General features: G+C 38.2%; 3 protein-coding genes across 4 annotated transcripts; 1 reads left to right on the forward strand and 2 right to left on the reverse strand.

The window, feature by feature from the left end:
* Positions 1–4,155: 4,155 nt before the first annotated feature.
* On the forward strand, positions 4,156–7,286 carry LOC103426885 (rac-like GTP-binding protein RAC2). 2 transcript variants are annotated; one of them, XM_029105534.2, is made up of 7 exons: positions 4,156–4,600; positions 4,741–4,828; positions 5,604–5,713; positions 5,871–5,934; positions 6,257–6,321; positions 6,444–6,509; positions 6,898–7,286. In XM_029105534.2, exons 1-7 carry the CDS (start codon positions 4,445–4,447, stop codon positions 6,994–6,996), a joined length of 648 nt encoding a protein of 215 aa, XP_028961367.1. In that variant the 5' UTR covers positions 4,156–4,444; the 3' UTR covers positions 6,997–7,286. The 2 variants fall into 2 exon arrangements, with proteins under 2 accessions (XP_028961367.1, XP_028961366.1); XM_029105533.2 differs by having other exon boundaries at positions 4,217–4,600; positions 5,868–5,934.
* Positions 7,287–13,094: 5,808 nt separating this feature from the next.
* LOC139197674 (uncharacterized) lies at positions 13,095–13,598 on the reverse strand. Its single transcript, XM_070825621.1, has one exon. It carries the CDS (start codon positions 13,596–13,598, stop codon positions 13,095–13,097), a length of 504 nt encoding a protein of 167 aa, XP_070681722.1.
* Positions 13,599–21,611: 8,013 nt separating this feature from the next.
* Positions 21,612–22,520, reverse strand: LOC139197675 (uncharacterized). Its single transcript, XM_070825622.1, has 2 exons — positions 22,324–22,520; positions 21,612–22,218 (listed from the first exon to the last, which is right to left on the reverse strand). The coding sequence occupies exons 1-2, from the start codon at positions 22,518–22,520 to the stop codon at positions 21,612–21,614; spliced, it is 804 nt and encodes a 267-aa protein (XP_070681723.1).
* Between the last annotated feature and the right edge of the window lie 1,700 nt (positions 22,521–24,220).

Here is a 24,220-nt window from a genome sequence, read left to right on the forward strand (position 1 = left end):
GGGGTGCTTGCATTCATGTAACTTAATCACCTTCTTTTCCAGTAAGTCATCTAGCAGTGCAGCCACATTAGAGTCAGGAAAAGGGTACGTCTTCTGCTCTAGTTCCCTCAAGGTGTTTTTGTACCTATCTTAGGTACGAAAAGGCTCACCTCTCTTCATCTCCTTCGTTTTGTTTTTGGATGAGATCTTGACAGGAGCGGATGAGGTCTTGATGGGGGTAGTATATACAGCAAAAGCTTCATTGATGGGCTTTTTCTCAGTCTTGTCTACCTTTGGGGCGAACACCTTATCCTTTTTTAAGTCGGTGATCGGCTTCTTCTTCTCATAATTGGCAATACTCAACTCCATATCATGGGATCGAGTTTCCATCTCCTCAAATGTTCTCAGCTTTATGCCTTTGAGGATGTAATGTAACCCCAATGCATGCCTTAAACGCACATCTCAATGGCGGAGGTTTTAGAAAGCCAATCTTTGCAATCTAGACTTAATGAACGCTATCTATTGATGTAGTTGACAACAGGTTCATCCTTCCACTGTTTCATACTTGTCAGCTCCAGCATGCTTACGGTGCGGCGGGTGTTGTAGAAGCGGTTGAGGAATTCTTGTTCAAGCTAGTCCCAGATGTTAATGGACTCAGGCTCAAGGTCAGTGTACCAGTCAAAGGCATTACCTTTTAGCGAGCGCACGAACTGTTTGACAAGGTAGTTTCCCTCCATCCCAGCATTGTTGCAAGTTTCAAAGAAATGGGCAATATGTTGCTTAGGATTATCCTTTCCATCAAATTGCATGAATTTGGGCGGCTGATAACCCATTGGCATCCTCAAGGCATCAATCTTCTTGGAGTAAGGCTTTGATTACGGCACAGAGTCATGTGAGCTCCTTTCGTACTATGCCTTCATGGTGCTTATGATCATCTCTTACAGTTGTTGGATAAAGAAATACCCCATGAGCGTGGTAGCTCGGTCCACCTCCAGCTTTTCTTCAGCTTTCTCCAACAGAGGCTCCTTATTTTCGTTAGTTTTCTCCCTTGGTGGATCAACCTTCCGGTCAGCTTTCTCGTCATGCTACACCTCCAGACGGTTGACGAGTGTACCAATCTACAAGTCATTTTCCTCCACGGTCCTTGTGAGCCTTGCGATTGCTTCGCTCATTTGTGGCAGCTGCTCTTCGACTGAAGTCACACTAGTTGTCATGACTTGCATGGTTACAAGATACAAGCTGCTACTCGAATTGGCATCGAAAGTCAACGACTCGGAGTACCTTCTCAGGCTTTCTTCCCTTGGCGCCCTTAACGAGGCCATGGTAATTACGGGCTCGTGCCTTGAGTGCTCTTGCTCCTTCAGTAAATTTGATGTAGAGGGGGAAAGCATAGCAGAGAAACCTCTTGCCTTGCTTCAGGTTGTGACGTTCAAAGTGCCACCACTTACGGCAAGGATGTTCTTGTTCTTCATGTTGGTTGAAAAACAGCTTGATCCTTTTTTGATGCCACGTGTGTTTCTTGTGGATTTGAAGACAGAGATGTGAGGCAGAGAAGTCCCACTGGGCGTGCAAAATTTGTAAACATGAAAATTCTGTAACGAATGAAACGAGAACATGTGTACAAAGTAGATTTGTATTGATAAATTTGTAGGTTACAATCTCTGTTTACAATTTTCCTCTGATTTAGTCTTCAAATTTGATGTAAATGCGTAGGTTGTTAATACAAAGGTAGCGAAGACTTGATCTCAGACGAACGATTGAACGATTACTTCAAGTTTTGAGCTTGAAACAATGCTTGGATGGTCTTCACCTCAAAGTTGCGGCAAAGGTGATGTTGATGTGGGATATTGTTGCTTCAATGGTCTTGACGACTTGATCTTGAATCAAACGTTGTTACAAGTTTTGAGCTTGCAGCAAAGTCTTGAAAGAATCAGCACAAGTGATTGTTGATTCTTCAAGGGAATGCTTCAACTTTCGTCGAAAGAAAGCTTCAGCTTGGGTTATGCGTTCTTCGAAGAGATCTTTAGCAGCGTATTTGTCTTCAAATATTTGGCAGAGGTTGTCCTTTTGTGAGAATTTCGGCCCTTTAATGTAGAAATTGTCGACCTTGAATTTAGAAATTGCCAACCTTATGCTTGTCTAAAGACCTTGTATTTATAGATGTCTCAAAAGCATGCCTTTGGATGGATTTGGCTTTGATTTGTGTCTTGATTCGTCCATGGGAGAATTTAGGTGTGTTTTGTGACTTAATTTCAGCCACTTTCCCTTGCTTGGCCGAATTATAAGGCTTTCTTGCCTATTTTGTGAGCAATCTTCAATTCTTGCTTGTTTTGTGAAGATGCTTTAGCTTTCTTTTCGGTTTTGGGAGCAAGTTGGGCCCCTTGCCGATTTAAAAGGATTTCTTCCCCCTTTTGTCGAGTTTTGGGGAAGTTTTATTCTTCATTTGCTTGATTTGTGCCACATGTCATTGATGACTTGTCTATTTGTGATGAGTCATATGCCACGTGGAGCTTTGTGAAGCATTATTTGCATGCAACGAAATTTACAAGTCGACATGTGTTTAATAAAAATATCTTATTCAACAAACAAACAAACAAAATCATATTTCTCTCTCTCTCTCTCTCTCTCTCTCTCTCTCTCTCTCTCTCTCTCTCTCTCTCTCTCTCTCTCTCTCTCTCTCTCTCTCTCTCTCTCTCTCTCTCTCTCTCTCTCTCTCTCTCTCTCTCTCTCTCTCTCTCTCTCTCTCTCTCTCTCTCTCTCTCTCTCTCTCTCTCTCTTCTTCTTCATCCATATGCATGGGGATTGCACTTTTCATGTTACATTTTAAAATTAAACCCTGAACTATGGTCTAATATTGATCAATTTTTGGTATAAACCCATACACATTAAATCCTTAAATGGTTTGAGAAGTTGTTCCTTTTTATTGTGGGACTGAGTCTGCAATGGTACCCATAGCATTGACACTCATGCAGCCATGCTCATGGATGAAGAGGAAAAGGGAGAGAGATAAGAGATTTACTTTTGTCATAATAAATTGCACACCCCATATGCCTGTGTTTTATGGTGAGGGGGAAGAGAGAAAATGGAACAACAGAAAAAAGAGAAATAAAAAAAACAATTTATTAAAAATTGGTATAGGAAATGTAAAAATGTCAATGTTTTATGAAAAAAGATTCATATTTAATTGCAACCATTGGATTTTTGTGAAGGGTTGATATTAAAGGACTAGGTCAGATTAGGAGATAATGGATTAGGAGAAAAACCAAACCTTTCATTAAGTACTTAGAAGGAGCAGAGGAGATGATTTTTAAACAATGCTGTAGGAGCATACCTTTTGTTTTTAGATCAATGAGAATAGACAAGGGGGTTAAGGACATTTACCACTATTAATAAGAAAGTTATCAATATTTAAGTAATAATTCAATCATTAATAATTACATCATTTGGTTTATAAAATTTAGTTTACAAATTTAGTCTCTCGCATTTTCCTTTTTTTAATGTTTAGCTGATAAATAGTCGCTTTGTAAATTTAAAGAGTGACTGATCATTTTGAATTTTTTAAATTTAACTCTTTTTTGGACAAGAATGCTTATTTTGAATTTGACTCTCTAAAATAGAATTGTAATTGTTTTACAGCATCTCTTGGAGATGGTCCATCTTAATTGCATCATTAACCCCCTAAAAATGGAAAACAGTAAACGGTAGACTATTAGGCACATAACATAAAGGAAAATGAAATGTCAAAGGCAAGTAACCGGGAAATTGAAATGGAGGCTGTACTACTAACATGCACTCTATTTAATTAAGATGGATAACACTTGTGTTCTCTTTGAGAGAATCCACTTTGTCCTCTCATTATGACTAACGTATCTTTATCGTACAAATATCATAATCAGAATTGTTCATTCTCTTTATCATTATCTAAAGATCATCTATGCAAAAGGTCATTCAATTCGGAGATCTTTTAGTCATTCATAAGCAGCATCCTGACTAAATGATCTCCAAATTGAATAATTATGTAAAGAAATGATCTTTAAATGATGATAAAAAGAATGAACAACTCCATTTCTAATGGTTGTATGATAAAGCTAAGTTAATCTCAAGAGGTGGGGAGACAAGTAAGCTCCTCCATGAGGGAGACACAAGTATTAAGATTATGACTATTTCCAATGTGGGTTTGCCTTTCCTTTCCTTTGCCTCCCTTTGCCTCTATGACAGCTCAAATTAAAGTGATCTCATAATCAAACCATCTTTCCCTTCCTCTCAAAAAGCTCTAAGAAAACTTTTGTTGCAAGTCTCTCTCTCTCTCTCTCTCTAACAACCTTCATAATGAAAGAGAAACACTGAGGCTTCTCTCAATTGTATTCTTGATTTTCTCCAAGAAAAACATTTGAGAGTGATATAGAGATAGAGTTTTAATCATTTTGTCACTTTAATTTAAGCACACGTGTAGCTAGCCAGGCATATGGCTAATGCTAATGCTAATGCTAGAACAACAGCAGCAGGTGCAGCAGCTCCAGCAGCATCAACATCAAAGTTCATCAAATGTGTGACAGTTGGAGATGGTGCTGTTGGAAAGACATGCCTTCTCATCTCCTACACTAGCAACACTTTCCCTACTGTATATATTTTCTTAGCTTCAACCCCTTTATGCCTCTTTTTTTTTCCTTTCTGTCATTTTCATTGAATTTTTCATATTTGTTTCCCACTATCTTCTTGTTTTCTCAACAGTCATACATGATCTTTCTTTGTAATTAACAGGATTATGTTCCAACTGTTTTTGACAACTTCAGTGCCAACGTTTTGCTTGATGGGCAGACTGTAAATTTGGGTCTCTGGGATACTGCTGGTTCTTTCTCTCTCTCTCTCTCTCTCTCTCTCTCTCTCTCTCTCTCGCATGTATATTTTGCATGCTGAATGGGAATTTTAAACTTTGGTTGCTAGCTTGTAATTCAGTTTTCTGCCAATTTTTTTTATGACAATTATTGGTACTTTTGTTTGATTTTAGCATCACAAAGGTATCTGATAATTCATTTTAGTTTAGTTTAAACGGCTTAAGACTGCATCTTTCAGCTTCATGCCACTAAAACGAACAAACTATCTAAACCCTATATATCTGTCAGCATCATTTTTCAGTCTGCATCCATGAACCATATGTTCTTCACAATAAAACAAAGAATAAATTGTAAAGATTTCATCCTAGTAAGTAGGATATGAATGCCAATTCTTTGAAATTGGAGTTTTTTTTTTTATACAAGCTAGGAGGAGAGAACCGAACTTAGGACCTCGAATGTTGGGGTAAATGCTCTTACCTCGTAAATGTTGATAGCCGCTTGCAAAAGTAGAGTTGTTTAAAAGAATTAAAATTAGCGAAATGTGTGATGCCAAGCTTTTTGTAAAGAGAAAAAGGTGGAGTGAACGAGCATTACCGTATGAGATCCTAAAAGGGTCTTTCAGATTCGGCAAGTCAGGTTCCATGAAAACAGAAAAACTGAAATGTTATACATATATTTGAGAAAAAAATGCCTGTAACAAACAAAGAAAATCAGAATTAAGCTTTTCCAAGTTATATATATATATATATATATAATATGATGTTCTATCTGTGTGAATTAATTTTGCAGGTCAAGAAGATTACAACAGATTGAGGCCTCTTAGTTACAGAGGAGCTGATGTGTTCCTTCTTGCCTTTTCCCTCATAAGTAGGCCTAGCTATGAGAACATATCAAAGAAAGTGAGTTTCTTTTTTCTCTACTTTAGCTATAAAATTCATCTTAAGATTCACTTTTTCTAAATTGCATGTACCAAATGTATATATTAATCGGATTCTTGTTTTCTGTCTCTCCTTTTTCTTTTTCTTTTTCTTTTCTCCTCTTGTTATGGTGGAGAAGTGGATCCCTGAGCTAAGACATTATGCCCCATCAGTGCCTATCATTCTTGTAGGGACGAAATTAGGTAATCCATTCTTTCCACTACCAATTGCTACCTCTGCAAATTGGAGTGATCTAGTTTATGTTTCTTTTTCGTTTATAAATTTCTCTATGCTCTAAATAATGGAGAATGCTGTATATGTCGAGTCCAGCTGAGTCCAGGAGTATTTTTCTCGAAACAGTGTTAAGCGTTTTTTGCCATGAAATAAACTTTTGAGAGGTTTATTCGTTGAAGAGCCCTAAAGGTTAAAATTTGAACGCAGCGGAGCAGCTCATGTTTTTTGAATTTCTATGTGTTTATGTCTTTTGCTGTTTTTCAACTACTTATGGTTTATTTGCTAGAGCAGATCTGAGGGAAGACAAACAATTCCTAATGGATTACCCCGGGGCAGGTACCATCTCTACACAACAGGTAGATTTCCACTTTCAGCTACTTTGGTCCTTTTTAATGCTGTTTGTGTCATTGCTAAGGAATTGCATTAATCTAATTTAATCTGATTTAATTATTCTTCTGCATTTTTTCTAATATTTTAGGGTGAAGATTTGAAGAAGCGGATAGGTGCTGTATCGTATATAGAGTGCAGCTCAAAGAAACAGCATGTAGGTCTCACAAATATATATATGTGTGTGTGTGCGCGCGCGCGCTCATGAAATTCACAGAAGATAAACATGGAAAGAAAAATGTGGTTCTTTTATGTTCAAGTCAATACATGGTCTTCTTGAGGAACTTCTTCAGGAACCTAAGGATTAATTTCAGTATATTACTCCGAAATTTGCACCGAAGTTCATGTCTATACACATGGTAATAATTTGGACCCATTGTTGACTCGCGGAGTAAGGGTCCTGAAGTGTCCAAATTGGAACCGTGTATAAACGGTGCTCTTTGGTGCAAAACGTATGGTACTAAATTGAAATCGACCCTAGTAATCTGTCACTAGGTCTTGTGGCTTGTGCTGATGAGTTGAAAAATTATTGTTAAAAATTGCAGAATGTGAAGACTGTTTTTGACGCAGCTATCAAGTTGGCTCTCTATCCTCCAAAGTCCGAGAAGCAAAAGAGGAAATTGAGCATCTGCAGCGTTCTTTAACCTCTCTCTCTCTCTCTCTCTCTCTCTCTCTCATTTATACACTTTGTCCATTCTTTCCATCCCTCGTTCTCTTTCTGGGTGCTTCCTTCTCTTTCCAGAGAGAAAGTGTGCAATATTGTTGTGTTGTTTACTTAATTGTAAGGTTATTGTTTACTCTTTTCTGAGAGAAAAAGTGTGCAATATTTGTTGTGTTGTTTACTTAAGTGTGTGTAATATGTGATCAAATTATGTATATTAGACGCGTCAGTATTAATTTTTAGATGGCCTGCATGGAGTGGTTCTCACTTACAGATCTCCCAGCCTCTTACACTAGCAGATTCCATGTGAGAAGAAAACTTACGTTGTTCTGCCACCAGCTAATGGCTCGAGAGATGGAGATACTGGTCGCACCATCTTAGCATTCCATAGGACGTCATCCTGGAGCCCCAAACTGGCCACCAAACCACCAGCAGAGGTTGAAATTTGCCCAACTTAGCTTTGAGGCCAAGCGAAGTGCCCATCTGCCATCGAGTTCAATTGCACTCCTCTGTCAGGGTATCCAAGTGGCGTCGAAATCCATCCACAAATAGCATAGGGATAATCCTTCATAAGGTGAAGGGCTGTTTATCCTTGAAAACCAGAGTACATAAAAGCGATCCGTCCCAACATGTCTTTTCACCAAATTCTCCCTACTAGGAATGATACCTCATCAGATTCTCCATGCATATCACCCTTGCTTCCCATAGATTTTTTCCACAGAACTTCACAAGGATTTGGATTGATGGAAGAAGAAGCTACATCATTAGACTCTCCTATCCAACTGAGAGCAACATAATAAGCACTCTTAACAGTGAAAAGTCCCTTCAAGTTGAAATGCCAGATCAATCTATCCTTTGGCTTACTAATGCTCAGAGGCAGGGAGCAAAGAAGAGGCAAATTCCACTGTGGGGGAGCACCAATGATTAATTCCTCCTTTTTTTATGTAGAGCGTATCCAAGAAAAACACACTTCAAAGCACATGGATCCAGTTTACTCGGTTGCTCTTAGGAACATGAACAAACACCACACATCCAAACACATGGTACAGATTTGGAGGTGGAAGGTAACTTGCTACGATGAGTGACAGTTTGGAGTGGTGTTTGAAACTGTAGAACACCGGAGGGAACTAGGTTGATAAGATATGCAGCGGAGCAGACAGTCTCCCCAATAAAGATCAAGGCAAGTGAGCTCCAAAATGACAGGCACAAACAACTTTCAGTAAGTGTTGGTTCTTTCTACTCCATTTTGTTACGGAGTATAAGGACATGAGCATTGGTGTTCAATACCATTATCCTGTGAAAAACTTTTGAAGCTCATAATTAACAGATTCTCCTCCATTATTTGAATGACAAATCTTAATTTTAGTATCAAACTGGGTTTCCACCATTTTGTGGAACTGCTGGAACATAGATCACAATTCACTTTTAGATTTCATAAGACACATCCAAGTCATATGTGTGCAATTATCTATAAAAGAAACAAACCATCTAGCACTAGTAGAAGTAGATCGGAATGAATGATCATAAACGGTGGGTCACTTTTATCATACTTGAAGGGAATGAAACCCGATGGTTTTTTGCAAGTTCACAAACATCACATTTGAAACTCGATTCACTAAAACTATAAGATAACGAAGGAAATAACTTTCTAATATATCCAAAAGACGCATGGCATAAACTTTGATGCCAAAACCAAACTTCTAATCTTTGTTTCTCAGATGCAGTATTCATCTTGAACGCTTGACCCAACTCATCAACTTTTGTTTGTGGTCATGTCCAAGTAGTAGAGCTTACCCTTCCTAGTACCATACCAATTATGTTCCATGTGAGAATCGCCTGGAAAAACAATGTTTTGGCCAAAAAGTTATAGCACAGTATAGGGTATCAGAATTCTGTCCAACAGATAATAAATAATAAGCTATAATCCACTGGGGAACACCTAAAACTGAATCTGCAATCATTGAATCTGTAAGAGAAATAAAGCCCTCCCCGATTACCCGGGAAGGGTTACCATTCGCGTTAGACACCACATATTGAGTGGATGTGTGAAGATCTTCGATTAATCCGGGATCACAAATCATATGATTTGTCACCCCCGAATGATCAATCAAAATGTTGAATTTTTGATGTGTATTTCATGAAGAAACAATTACAAATGAAACATATATATAGGAAAAGAAAGTAGACATAAGCCTAACTTGCCTAACTTGCCTAATTTCCTAACTTGCCTAATTTACACAAAGAATGTTGACTAGCCTAACTTCACTAGTCATCCAACATGTTTATTTCATGCATGCATTTTAACAAAAGATATGACTTGCATGCATTCCAACACTCCCCCTCAAGCTGGATCGAGGGGATTCCTTGAGCCAAGCTTGGACAGAATGCGCATGAACTGAGCCGTAGGAAGAGGTTTAGTAAAAATGTCAGCCAATTGATCATGACTGCGAGTGTAATGAGTGTTGATGATGTTGGCTTGAACCTGTGCTCGAACATAATGACAATCCACTTCAATATGCTTCGTTCGCTTGTGAAATACAGGATTGGAAGCAATATGCATGGCAGCTTAATTGTCACAGAACATAGATATAGGTTCCTTACTGTGAAACCCTAAATCAAACAGAAGACTTTTTAGCCAAATAAGTTCACAAGCAGTGGATGCCATAGCTCGATACTCGGCCTCTGCACTGGAACGAGCTACAACGCTTTGCTTCTTGCTGCGCCATGTTACCAAGTTCCCACCTACAAAGGTACAAAAACATGTGGTTGATTTGCGATCAAGAGAGTGCCCAGCCCAATCAGCATCTGTGTAACCCATGATGGCAATGCTGTCATTCTTTGTCATAAGGATCCCGCGACCAACAGACGCTTTTAGATAACGAAGAATTCTCTTCACAATCTGCATATGAACTGATGTAGGAGCATGCATAAACTGACTCACAATACTCACAGCATAGGAGATATCTGGCTGCATGATTGTGAGATAAATAAGTTTTCCTACCAATCTTTAATATGCAGTAACATTGGAAAGAACTTCACTATGAGTAGTGAGTTGCAGCTTACTATCCAGAGGAGTGCGTGCAGGTTTGCAATCCATTAAGTTAGATTCCTGCAAGAGATCAAGGATATATTTTCTTTGATTGAGAAAGAGACCTTGATGTGAAGTCGCAAGTTCAATACCAAGGAAATATTTGAGGCGCCCCAAATCCTTAATTGCAAATTTGTTTCGAAGAGCAAGCTTGAGAGATTGGATTTCTGCATCACTGTCACCTATCACTATGAGATCATCTACATAGATTAAAACAACGACTTTTCCAACTGAGCCATTACAAACAAATAGGGAAGAATCTGCACTGCTTCTTTGGAAGCCAAACTCTTCAAGGACTGAGCTTAGTTTTGCATACCAGGCACGTGGAGACTGTTTCAGACCATAAATAGATTTGTGCAGTTTACAAACCATGTCAGGATCGCTCGATTGAGGATGCCCTGGTGGTAGTTTCATGTACACTTCCTCCTCTAATTCCCCATGCAAAAAAGCATTCTTCACATCCATTTGATAGAGAGGCCAAGATTGATTCACATCAACTGACAAGAGAACCCTTACAGTGTTCATTTTGGCTACGGGAGCAAAGGTTTCCTTGTAATCCAAGCCATAAGTCTGAGTAAAACCACGAGCCACTAAACGAGCTTTGTGTCTTTCAATAGTCCCATCTGAGTTGAACTTTGTCTTGTACACCCAACGGCTACCCACTGCTTTCTTCCCTGTGGGAAGTTTAATTACACTCCAGGTTTTGTTTTCATAAAGAGCTTGCAGTTCGTCCCTCATTGCAGTTTGCCAAACTTTATGTTTACTTGCTTCTTGAAATGTTTGTGGTTCATGAGTATGATCCAAGGCACTAAGAAATGAGATATGAGAGGGTGAAAACTGCTTATAGGAAACAAAATTTGTGAGAGGATACCTAGAGGTGTAGGTGACATAATCATGTAGTCGAAGTGGGGGTTGACGAACCCTAGAAGGGTTTCGACGAATCTGGACTGGATGCTCAACATTTGTGACTTGGGAGGGAACATGTTCAGGTGATGGACTTGTAGTGTCACATGATGGAGGATTTTCTTGGTAGTACGGGACAATAGGCAATGGAAACATATCACTAAAAAACTCCCCCTGATCTGTATCACTTAGTTTCTTTGAGAAGTAGGACATATTTTCATTAAACCTTACATCCCTTGAAACTAGAAGCTTATTTGTGATTGGATTGTAACACTTATAGCCTTTTTAAGTGGATGAGTAACCCAAGAAAATACATTTGATCGCTCTAGGATCTAATTTATCATGATGAGGGGATTTGTTGTGAACAAAGCAGGTGGAGCCAAAAACTCTCAAGTGTGAAAGATCAATTTTTCTGCCTTTTAGCATCTCAAATGGGGACTTGAAACTGAGTATTTTGCTAGGCAATCTATTAATAAGATAGGCAGCTGTAAGTACTCCTTGTGACCAAAATTTCTTGGGTACATTCATATGAAACATGATTGATCTTGTCTTCTCAAGAATATCTCTATTTTTTCTTTCGGCCACTCCATTTTGTTGAGGTGTGCCAACACATGTTATTTGATGCAAGATGCCATGAATACTTAAGTATTGAGACATGTTATGGGACATATACTCAGTGCCATTGTCGGATCTTAATATATGAATTTTTTATGCAAATTGAGTGCCAACCAGTTTATGAAAATCTTGAAAAACAATTAAAAGTTCACTCTTAAATTTCAAAAGATACAACCAAGTCATTTTTGTGAAATCATCAACAAAGGTTACAAAATATCTATATCCATCAAATGACTCTAGTATTGGACCCCAAATATCTGAATGAATGATTTCAAACGGATGACTGGCTTTATTGTTGGAAGACTCAAAATGCAACCTGGAAAATTTAGACAAATGAAAAACATCACAGTGCAACTTGTCTTTGCACAATTTTGGGAATAAGAAAGACATCACTTTTTCAGAAGGATGAGCCAAACGTTGATGCCAAAGTTGTTGATCTTGAGACACACTTGAACTGACTTGAAAAACCTTGGGATCCTTAGTATCTTTAGCTAAGTAGTAAAGACCATTCATAAAGAAACCTTCACCAATCGTTCTCTTGGTGATGATGTCCTGAAAAACAACATTGTGGGGAGAAAAAATAGCTAGACAGTTTAGAGAATTGGTGATGGCTCCTATTGATAGAAGTTGAAAAGGAAATGACGGAATGTAAAGAGCTGATGACTCTATGTGTTTTGAGAGTAAGTTGACCTTTCCTTTTCCTACAACTAATGCACCTTTTCCATTAGCTACTGACACTTGAGACGGTTTTGACAATGTTTTGAAATCATGCAAGTTATTAATTTGATTTGTCATATGATCCGTAGCACCTGAGTCAATGATCCAATAACCATGTTCATTACTAGCATTTAAGGCAGTAGAGAAGGCACTTGAAATACCTGGAATATCCTTCTGCGAAACATGATCATGCTCAGCCAAGAAACCAGCAAATTGTCCAAGTAAGGCAGTGTGATCCTTTTTTTTAGCTACTGTAGCTTCATGAGCTTCATCTCCATTGTTATGCAGCTGTTTGTTATGAAGATATGCTGCAAAATCATTGATTAATGTTGTAGGATTGGTAGTGAAGTTTACCATTCCTTCAGTCGAAGAGATAGCTGCAGAATTTGCCTTGTAGCCATTGTTACTCAACTGTCTTTGGGGACCCTTTGGCTTCAATTCTGGATGAAGAATCCAACACCTGTCTCTTGTATGTCCAAGTGAATCACAGTAGCTGCACTTCAAATCTGGTCCTTTTCCCTTATAAACTTTGCCCTCAGGACACTTGTTGTTGGAGACATATGCTCTAGTTTCAGGAATAGGATTTTTTGTATCTTGACTCATTACTTTCCTCCTTACTTCTTCCCTTTGAATGATGGCACAAACACCAGTGAATGAAGGAAGTTCAGCATTCATTAAAATGTGACTTCTGAGATCTTCAAACTTTGAGCCTAAGCTTGCCAAGAGTTGAAAAATCTTGTCTTCTTCTGCTCTCTTGATCAACATGGTGGCATCGGTGGTATGAGGACGATAGACATCAAGTTCATTCCACATGCTTGTAAGGTTGCCAAGATGTGAACAAAGGCTTTTCCTCCTTGTTGCAAGCTCGAAATATCCTTCTTAAGTTGAAAAACACGGGCAGAATTATTTTGATTTCCATACATCTCTTTGACTTGCTTCCAGAGATGCATGGACGACTCAGAATAGCTGAAAATTTCAGCAATCCTACGCTCCATTGAGTTAAGCAACCAAGACATGACCAACTGGTCTATACATAGCCACGACTCGTAGGTAGGAGAAGTAACTGCTGGAGCTTTTATGGCACCATTTACGTAGCCAAGCTTTGATCTCCCTCCAAGTGCGAGAGAAACAGCACGGCTCCATGGAAGATAGTTGAATTCGTTTAACAAAATAGAACTGAGACGTTGATTAGGGTTGATTTCAATGTTAGGTAGAGCTAAAGCATCCATCGAGCTCTCAGCTTCATAATGTTCTCCAGCCATCTTGGCTTAGAGTAAAAGAAACTTAGCGGAAACGATCAACAGAGCCAGGAATTTAGAGTTCCTGCTCTGATACCATGTTGAATTTTTTATGTGTATTTCATGAAGAAACAATTACAAATGAAACATATATATAGGAAAAGAAAGTAGACATAAGCCTAACTTGCCTAACTTGCCTAATTTCCTAACTTGCCTAACTTGCCTAATTTACACAAAGAATGTTGACTAGCCTAACTTCACTAGTCATCCAACATGTTTATTTCATGCATGCATTTTAACAAAAGATATGACTTGCATGCATTCCAACACAAAACAAAATTAGTGTTATACGAGGAAGTAGTCAAAACACAACTAGGGGTACCTGAATTAGCTTCATAAGCTGAGGGCAGAGCCGGCTCTTTAGCACCCACAAGACAGATGATACATGAAATGATTTGCCAGCAGTTTTTTTCTGGTTCCTTGAGTGGTTCCCGCCTAGACGATTAGGAGTTAGCTCCTTCCCGCCACCCGACTAGTGCATAGTGCCTTTTAGAACCTTGAGTATGCCACCTGTAGATAGTGCAATTATAATTTGAACAATAATTTGCAGTGTGCATGAGAGATTTTGGTAAATGAGAGACTGTTGTCGACTCTCACAATAATTCTGCTAATAATTGATATGAAACATAAGACCTCACAATTCCAAGTGGACAAAATTACTAGATCGTCATATTGGAACTATTGAAACTGGAATTTTTGTGTATGTTACCACGTTGAAATGGTAAGAATTATATACTATACAGGAAACAATTTAGATCCTAGTAATTAACCTATGAAATATGTTTCCTTTCCTACACTCCTATAATCATGGATAAATTACAATTTACAGGATCAGGGAAATCAATACCAAATCATTTCTTATTCTCAATACTCACCCTCAAGTCGGAATGTATGTTGATAATTCACAACTTCCCAAGTAAGATAGTAAAATTGTGATAGGCCCATCACTTTGTGAACATGTCCGCTAGTTGCTGTGAAGTTGATATGTGAGCTGTTTTGATAATTTCACTTTGGACCTTTTCCTGTACAAGATGGTAGTCGATTTCTACATGCTTAGTGCGTCCATGGAACACAAGATTTAAGGCAATGTGGAGGGTGATCTAGCTGTCCCAATACAATTTCACTGAATACAAATGTCAAAATCCAAGTCGTGTAGAATGGACTTTAACCAAATAATTTCACAACGCGTTGCTGCTATGGATCAGTATTCTGCTTCAGCACTTGACCATGAGAACGGTGGCTTGTTTCTTGGTTTCCCAAGGAACACACAATACCCGGTAAATAATAGTCGAGTACCACGGCACCTAGTCCAATCCGCGTCACAAAATGCATTCGATTGGATTAAACTTTTTGCGAAGAAGAACAAACCTTGTCCAGGTGTGCTTTTGATGTAATGCAAGACCCGGTGTGCTGCCTCTAAGTGTGATGTACTTGGTTTTCCAATAAAGAGGATTAGTATGTGGACTGGATATATTAGGTCAGGCCGTGTGATAGTCAAAATGAGTCGACCAACAAGTTTCCAATATAACCAAGGTTCTGAAATACATTCTCCATTGTCTTTGCTAAGTGATAAATTTTCTTCCATGGGACTTGGCGCTAGCTTCGCACCAAGAAGCCCGGTGTCTTCATGAATATCCAACGCATACTTTCTCTAGGTAATAGCAATCCTTTTGCTTAACCTTGCAACCTCAATGCCCAAAAAGCACTTTAGGCGTTTGAGACTCTTCAACTTGAACATTTTGGAAGCTTCAGTATCTTCCAAATTGTTGCATACCAAGATAATATCGTCGACGAAAACAAGCACGACAATAACCTTGTGTACAAACTAGGATGGAGCTAGAAATTTCTTCTAGTGGGGGCAATCCAAAAAACAATTAAGAAAACCTTATTATAGTATGGTTTATACCCAATATCATAATAGGGATGATTTCAAATGATGATGTATTCCAATGTTACAAAAAATTTCATATAGTAGTGGAAAGTGGCAAAGTGATGAGAAAAATATTAATACATGATAGGCTGGAGAGTGGTTTTTTGGTTTGAATGACAGAACAATATCACTTTTGCTCATATAATAGTTGATATGGAGTATAAGTAGTATGAACGCTTGTTGGATATTAAATACATATTTTTTCTTCAAAGATAATGCACGTATATTATATAAGGCTTTTTAGTCAAAATGTCCTTGAGATTTGCATAACACATAACTTTGGTCCCTGAGATTTAAAATCAATAGAAATGGTCTCTGAGATTGTCCACCATCTATTATTTTGGTCATTCTGTTAAAAATCTCCGTTAAGTTGAGGGTATAACACATAACTTTGATCCCTGAGATTTGCATAACACATAATTTTGGTCACTGAGATTTGCTTAACACATAATTTTGGTCCTTGAGATTGTCCATCATCTATCATTTTGGTCCTTCCATTAAAAAGCTCAGGGACCACTTAACGGAGTTTTGTAATGGAATGGCCAGAATAATGGATGGTGGACAATCTTTTGGACCACTTCTATTGATTTTAAATCTCAGGAACCAAAGTTATGTGTTATGAAAATCTCAGGGACTATTTTGGCTAAAAAGCCATTATATAATTTTAGTCTGCAGCTAAACAAACAAATTACTTGAGTGTGGGCATCTGCCCCCAATGAGCCTTCATTGGCTCCATCAATGGTACGAATGAAGAGTGAGTAGTCAGCCTTGGATTGTCCAAAATTTGCACATTGGAGGGATGTCAAAAGTTTAATGAACTACTGGTGGGATGATTACTTTAGACCATGTAGTGATTTATGCAATTTACATATACGTGCCTCCCCATTTCATCCTAAACCAGTGGAAGTGTCATATATACATCCTCGTCAAAGTCGCCATGCACGAAGGCATTGTTTCCGTCGAGTTGGTAGAGATGCAAATTTTGAGTGGTAGCCACGGCAAGTAAGAGACAACAGTGCCAAGAGCAAAGGTTCCACTATAAAACCAATTGCTATATGGATGTAACCCAATTACTTAATGATAGGAGCATATTTATGCGACTTAGTTAACATGTTTTCTTGCACTTACTTAGTTAGTTATTGCTTATAAGAGTGTTTTAAGCCATTTTCGTATGTTTGTAGGTCCTAATAACAAAGTTGGCAAGAAAAGTGCATTTTGGTGCATTTTGGAGCAATTTTGGGCTGAAATAGATTGCATGCACTTGGAGACATAAGGATGGACGTTTTTGGAAGATTAGAATTCAGCATGTGTGTGTGCAAGTGTGTTGACCTACAACTAACAAACATCATAGATGCCATGTGAAGGAGAACATGTGTTGATTGTGGCTGATATGATGAAGATGTGTGTGTGCAAATGCAAAGGTAAACATGGACAGCACAAACACATGCAAACCCACGGCAAGGAGAGGGTCTTTTTTGTGCAAAGATGACATACACACACATGCAAACTGCACGGACAGGTTGGAGGGCAGCAAATGGGTGATTTGTGGCTGAAATGATGAAGAGCATGTGTGTGTGCAAGTGTGACAACTTGTGGATGTGGAAATAATGATAACATGGCAGCACACACATGGGAAAGCAAGGAAACACACGGCATGGGCAGAAAATGGGTGATTTGTGGCTGAAATAATGAAGAGCATGTGTGTGTGCAAGTGTGACAGCTTGTACATGTGGAAATGATGACTAGATGGCAACACACACACATGGGAAACACACAGCATGGACAGAAAAGGGGAGGAAGAGATACAACATTTCTGCCACAAGAACATGGAGACAACATCATACACCCACATGCAAAGGAAATGGAGTGGTCTTCTCCCTAGCCTATAAATGCATCCACCATTCCCCTTCCTAAGGGGAGGATCTTGATCCATAATTTTTACATCCCACAAACACATCTCCATACATTTCCATTCACCATACATTCAACCACATTCACATATACATTCATCCAACATATCCCAAAACACAAAGCATACATTGACATCTTCCCTTGGCCGAGACATTCACCAATCCTAAATACATTCCTAACCTTTCCATATATCCATACACATCCTAGACACTTGTGCTGCAACAAGGTGGTGAAAACGAAGGTCCTTGGCGTTTCAAGCTTGGAACTTTGGAGCGTTTTAGGTGTACTTCGTTCTTGCTTTCAATGTCTACTTTGTTATTTTCTAATTTTGTTGCAATTATGAGTGGCTAAACCCCTATTTAGTTAGGGGGAAGTTTGAAGCCATGAACATGCTTGAGATATGAATTTATTTCTTCCAATTGTGATTTGATAAGTTGTGATTGCAATTCAATTATCTATTTTATTCATAACTGATTCTTGTATGTTTATTAAGGATGCATGCTTAGTTTTCATGCATGAATTAGACGCTAGAATATAAATGAGTTTCACCTAATCGTTACAAGTTTATATTCATGAGTAGTGAAGGTTGTTTGTCACAATCGCGTTAATTGAATTCTTGGCAAACGTATCATGCATTCATAGTTACAATTGCCTCGTCAACACTTATGATTTTCATTAAACGTAATGATCTATGATTATATCTCTATGATGCATTCATATAGGGGACTTTTAGAGAATGGTTTGAGTTGTTGCATGAATTCATCCAATTCAATGAGTAAAGGAAAATCTGAGGGTTAATTTGTGCATCACTGTTAATCTGGGGTGTTGAGCATCATAGTTTATTGAAAAGCAATTGGAAATCAATTCATATACAAGTGTGTCATGTGTGAAGAACGGACCTCTAACTAATCCATCCATCATCTTATTTCTTAAATTCGTTTTACAATCTGCCTAGTTTTATAACTTGTTTGTTTGTTTCAAATTCATCAAAACTAAAATCCCCCTTTTACTTTCTTGTTTCAAAGTGTTTAAAATTTGGTTTGTTTGTGTTTTAAAGTGTTTTGAGTCAAGTCAAAACCCAAATTTCGTCCAAAGTTGTGTTAGAGTCAGAAACTGCCTAGTTTGTGTTTTTAGGCAGTTTTGAGTGTTTTTAAGTTGTTTTGAGTCTTGTGAACCTGTTTTGAGTTCTTTGAGTCTATTCAAACGTTTTTAACTTTGTTTTTATGTTTTTGAGTTAGTTTAGAGGTTTTAGCAAACCCTCATAATCCCCGGTTTAGAACGATCTCTACTTGCATTTATACTACAATTTGACAACAAGAGGGTTTAATTTGAGTGCTTAAATTTTATCGCATCACTTAACTTGCAAGGTCTCTCATTTCCCGATGTGGGATTGACTCTCAACACGCATTCTCACTTGTGACGAATTTTCAAGCATGGCATGTGGACAACACAAATCAGGTGATGTGGAGCACATGTGGTTATAAGGCTTCACACAAAGGACAACCTACTCTAATACCATATTGAAAGTGAAATATTTATGTATACTACCACTTTAATTTGGTACAAGAGTTATATATTATACATGAAACAATTTATATCTTAGTAAGTAGCCTATACAATATCTTTCCTTTCCTACAATCTTATAATCAAGGATAAATTACAACATACAGGATAAGGGAAATCAGTCCAAATCTTGTCCCAAAAAAAAAAAAAAAAAAATTACTGGCCTAAAAAGTCAAGAGCTTTTATCTTTATCTTGCGCATCCTCTATCTTCTGTGTAACAATATGAAAAGTCAAACCTTCAAATGGGAAAGGCTTGGGTCCTACTATAAAGTACATGTCGGCTATTGCGTGGAAGCGACATAGTTCCTTAACACCATTAGAGCAAGTCCACCGGAGTGAACTTTGCCCAGCACCCAGTCCAAATATCAAGCTGAGGGTTAGGGAATTCACTCCAGCCCGTCGGGCCGCCTGGCACCCAGCCCAAGCCAGGCAACAGACCAGCCCATTTTTGACAAACCCAAGAGCCGGCCTATTTGGCTGGCACGTGAACTGAACTCGCGCTTGGCAACGAGTAAGGGACAAAGGGGTAGGCGCTCTTAGCCTGCTGTCAGCCCACTTGTGTTGTAGCGACGTGGCTTGCTCAGAGCCATTGGATTTCCAACGGCTAGTTTTTCTAGACCGCTAGATTTCCAACGGTAACAAAAATTTAAATTTTACTTTTAAACTGGACCGTCCGATCACAGATCAACGGTCCACGTTTCCCCCCCCCCCCCCCCCCCGCAAAAAAAAAGGGCCCAACGGTCAGATTTATGATCGTTGGCCACGTAGCAGATCCTTGGCACTTAGATTTAAATATTTTTCAAATCCAACAGTCCAGATTAATTAATTATATTAAAATTAATTAAAATTATAAAAAAATACAAAACTTTAAAAAAAAAATACAGCAAAATTTTAAAAAAGTTATTTTTTTTCTATAAATACCTAACCCTCATCTTTCACTTTACACCACATTTCAATATTTTCTACACTTTAAGAGAAAAAAATGTCTTCATGGAAGATCATTGAAGATGTTACACTGTGTGAATGTTGGGTTCACACTACTCATGACCCGATTACGGATAATGAGATGGATAAGCGAGAAATGTAGAGTAAAATTACGAAGGCGTTTTGCAATGTACATGGAAAAGATGCCAGAACTAGTCAAGGTCTTCAAGGTCGTTGGAAAAAACTCAACGCATCCTTTACTTGTTGGAAAAACGCCATCTCTCATGCTTCCAGTAACCTACGTAGTGGGACAAGTTTAGCAGATTAGGTGACAATATTTTTATTTATTTATATGCATTCCACCCACATCAATATTTTAATTTATTTAATTTCGTATGTAATTTTATGTTATTTCTTATGTAATTTTTAAATGCATTCCACCCTCATCAAAATTTTAATTTATTTAATTTCTTATGTAATTTTTATTTAATTTCTTATGTAATTTGTATGCATTCCACCCGCATCAATATTTTAATTTATTTATTTGTGTTACACCCGCATTTTTTAACATTATCCCACATTTTTATGGACACTACAAGCTCAAGCATTCTACAATTCAAAGAACCAGAACAAATCATTCAACAAATGGGAATGTTGGGAAATTGTCAAAGATTTCCCTAAATTGTGGCAACCGGTCCATAAGTTGTCATGCACGGCATGGGTCTACATAGTTCGCCAGAACCAGACACGGCCGAACAAGAAGCCGACACATTTCAAGACACGGAAGGGATGTCTGAACAAGTGCCCGAGACCCAACCGACTCGTCAATCCCTCAGGCCTCAAGGTAAAAAGGCATCAAAGAAAAAAGGTAATTCTTCCAAAAATAACTACACTAAATATATGGAGGAACTTGATCGCCAAGGTGAACTGAACATGGCACGGGAAGGCTAGAGATGAGGAAAAAGTTGCTGCTATGGCAGCAATAATAGCAGCTACTGAGGCCCGTGATGCGGCGGCTGAGAGACAAAAAGAAATAGTTAATCGAGAGAACGAGCTGGTTAGACAAGCACTTCATCAAGAAAATGAAATACTTAGAGAAGAAAGGATGGCTCAAGCAGATCGTGACACTATGAGCAAGTCTCTAGTAAGATTGTCTCCGAATTCAAAATATTTTTGGACATCGGAAAAAAAAGATGTGGTGCGAAGGAGGCGTGCAAGAGATGCGGAAACAAGTCAAGGGGGTTCTAGCTACACAAATCATAGCAACCAAGATCCTAGCACCACATATCCTAGCTCCAGAAACTTTGTATAATTTTTATGTAATTTCTTGGAATTTTATTTAATTTCTTATGTAATTTTTATGCTTTTTCTTTTTTTCTTTTGAACTTTATTTAATTTCTTATGTAATTTTTATGTTATTTCTTATTTATTTTTAAAACTTTATTTATTTTTATTTTATTTATTATGCAATTTTAATGTAATTATTTATTTATTTTTGTACTTTATTTAAACACATGAAATAAGATTACATAAACTCACCAAATAAGATTACATAAACTCACCAAATAAACTTAAAAACAAAACACACTACTTAGAATTACATAAACTTAAAAAAAATACACTTTATTCTTCAACCACAAGCCTCATTTTAATTATCTTCGCCTTCATGTAATCCCCACTGGTGCTCAATCAAGTCATTCTGGCGGGTTATGTGCCAGTATGGCTCTTGCACATCAGTGTACCGTTGAACGATCAATTCATTGTAACGTCCATAGCGTTCCAACGGCTCGTGTTGCACGGGATCTTCGGTCCAGTCATGAGCACAATAGATACATATTCTTGAGTTGTTCATCAAATCCAGCTCATATTCATCGACGTCATCATAATCATACTCATTTTCAACAATCATGTTATGGAGAATAATACACATCATCATGATGGATTGAAGAGCTTCGACATCAAACATTCTAGTTGCAGCCCTGATAATCTCCCAACGAGCTTGCAGGATACCAAAACAACGCTCGACATCCTTTCTACACCCTTCTTGACATTTTGCGAAGTGTTTTTCCTTTTCAGTCTGTGGATGTGGTACTGTTTTGACAAACGTTGACCACTTTGGGTAAATGCCATCTGCAAGGTAGTATGATCTCTCGTATTGGGTACCATTAACCCAATATGTGCATCTCAGCGATTTTCCTTGCAGCAGTTCGTCGAACATTAGGGATTGGGCAAGGACATTTAAGACATTATGAGCTCTAGGAACACCAAAAAAAACATGTCAAATTCATGTATCAAATGAAGTCACCGCTTCCGAAATGATGTTTTTGGCTCATTTTCTGTCGCCATAAGCTCCTTACCACGCACTTAGACAGTTTTTCCAAGTCCAGTGCATGCAGTCGATGCTTCCAATCATGTCAGGGAAGCCTCGCATCTCACCCTTCCTTAGAAGCCTTCGCATGTCCCTTGGCGTGGATATCCGGAGGTACTCATTGGTGTAAAGGGCTTCAATTGCAGAGCAAAACTGTATCAGGGACTCGAGAACAGTTGTTCTTCCCATCCTCACGATCTCATCACTTGATCTGCAAATGCTCCATATGCAAGCATTCGCAAGGCAGCCGTAATTTTTTGCTCGGGAAGAAGACCTAAAACATGAAAAGCATCCTCTTTTTGCACAAAGTATGGATCATGGTTGCAAATATCACTCGTGATTTTGTCGAACAAACTTCGTTGCATTCTAAAACGACGTCTAAAAACATGATCAGGGAATATGCTGTTGGGAATAAAATAATCTTCTAAGAGATCTTTACCTCGTCTTTCCTTTTTTCTATCGAGGTTTGCAGCACGGCTGGGTTTGGCTATCTAACCCACGGCTTCAATGACACGGCGGGAATGTGAGGCCCTCTGCCTTCTATGGTGATCATCCTTATCCTCCTCCATGAAGAAAACCTCATCTCCATCTCCACCTTCCTCGAGATTGGCCAATTCTGCTTGTTGTGCCAACAACCTTTTCTGTTACTCCTGCAACTGTTTATACACTCCTTGAAGAAGACATTGTAATAAGAACTTAAAATTTGAAAACGATGAACAAAGATTCTGAGCTAAAAAGAAGGATTGAGCTTGGTGTGAGGATGGATGTAGGGATGTAAGGTTTATATGGACAAAAAAAAAAAGGATGAGGTTCTGGACAATGCCACGTGGCACTACGTGATTGGTTGAAAATCTTATCGAAATCTTGGCTAAATTATTGTAAACCGGAAGTGACACGTGGCGCGTCGGGATTGGTCGAAAATCTTATCAAAAATCTATCCACAAAATAGTACGTTCGGATAATGACACGTGGCATGATGTGATTGGTTGAAAACTTATCGAAATCTTGGCTAAATTATTGTATAACGGAAGTGACAAGTGGCGCGTCGAGATTGGTTGAAAATCTTAGTGGAAATCTATTCACAAAATAGTACGTTCGGATAATAACACATGGTGTGACGAGATTGATTAAAAATCATATCCGAAAATAAAACTATTTCATTTTTTTTATTCTTTTAGAAAAAATTTAAAAATATTTTAAATGGATTGAGTGTCAGCGCATTTTGTAGGGGTGGAGATCGTTTGTGCCAGCACATTTTTTCACTGGGTGCCAGGGCATTTTTTTAGGGGTGGAGATGCATTGGCCTATTATTGTTTATTGAAGTCTATTACTGTTCACTGGAGTGGATAAATGGGCTGGGTGCTGGCACAAAGTCCTTAAGGGTGGACTTGCTCTTATCATCCTTGGAACCGAATCCCCTCCTGAGCTTAGGAGGTTAAGCCTCTTGAGTAAATCACATGGATCATTAAAATTTGATACAACGATTACAATTATTATAATTTTTAGAAAGATTATTATTTATAACCGTTGGATCAAATTTCAACCGTTTAAATTCTTTGCTCAGAAGGCTTAGTCGTCTAAGCTCACGAGAAATCCGGTTCCGTCATCCTTTCGTACAAGCAAATTTATACAAACTACGAGGCCATCCATGATCCCATCCCATTAAATGAGCTGCAGTCTTTGTTTGGTATTAATATATGTCGTCAATTTTAAGGATGGGTTCAGTACAATTATTGTATTATTACAGTACTAAATTTTTAATTTGCGAAAAAATAATACTAAACTTAACATAATAATCATGTTAATTTTTTGATCCAGATCTAAATGCACCTTAATTTATATGCTAATTCTTATTTATTTAGTAAAACTTTGTTTTATTTTATTTTGCG

This window comes from Malus domestica, chromosome 07, assembly GCF_042453785.1.
Source record: "Malus domestica chromosome 07, GDT2T_hap1".
Classification (NCBI taxonomy): Eukaryota; Viridiplantae; Streptophyta; class Magnoliopsida; order Rosales; family Rosaceae; genus Malus; species Malus domestica.

What these genes read in the sequence shown, in the direction of transcription:
- LOC139197675 (XM_070825622.1), bottom strand. Translation starts at nt 22,520, where the DNA reads ATGGGAAGAACAACTGTTCTCGAGTCCCTGATACAGTTTTGCTCTGCA. An exon ending in TGGAAAAACTGTCTAAGTGC is followed by an intron (nt 22,219 to 22,323) that starts GTGGTAAGGAGC and finishes TGGTGTTCCTAG; the next exon opens with AGCTCATAATGTCTTAAATG.
- LOC103426885 (XM_029105533.2), top strand. Translation starts at nt 4,445, where the DNA reads ATGGCTAATGCTAATGCTAATGCTAGAACAACAGCAGCAGGTGCAGCA. An exon ending in GGGTCTCTGGGATACTGCTG is followed by an intron (nt 4,829 to 5,603) that starts GTTCTTTCTCTC and finishes TTAATTTTGCAG; the next exon opens with GTCAAGAAGATTACAACAGA. An exon ending in TCTTGTAGGGACGAAATTAG is followed by an intron (nt 5,935 to 6,256) that starts GTAATCCATTCT and finishes TTGCTAGAGCAG; the next exon opens with ATCTGAGGGAAGACAAACAA.
- LOC139197674 (XM_070825621.1), bottom strand. Translation starts at nt 13,598, where the DNA reads ATGGCTGGAGAACATTATGAAGCTGAGAGCTCGATGGATGCTTTAGCT.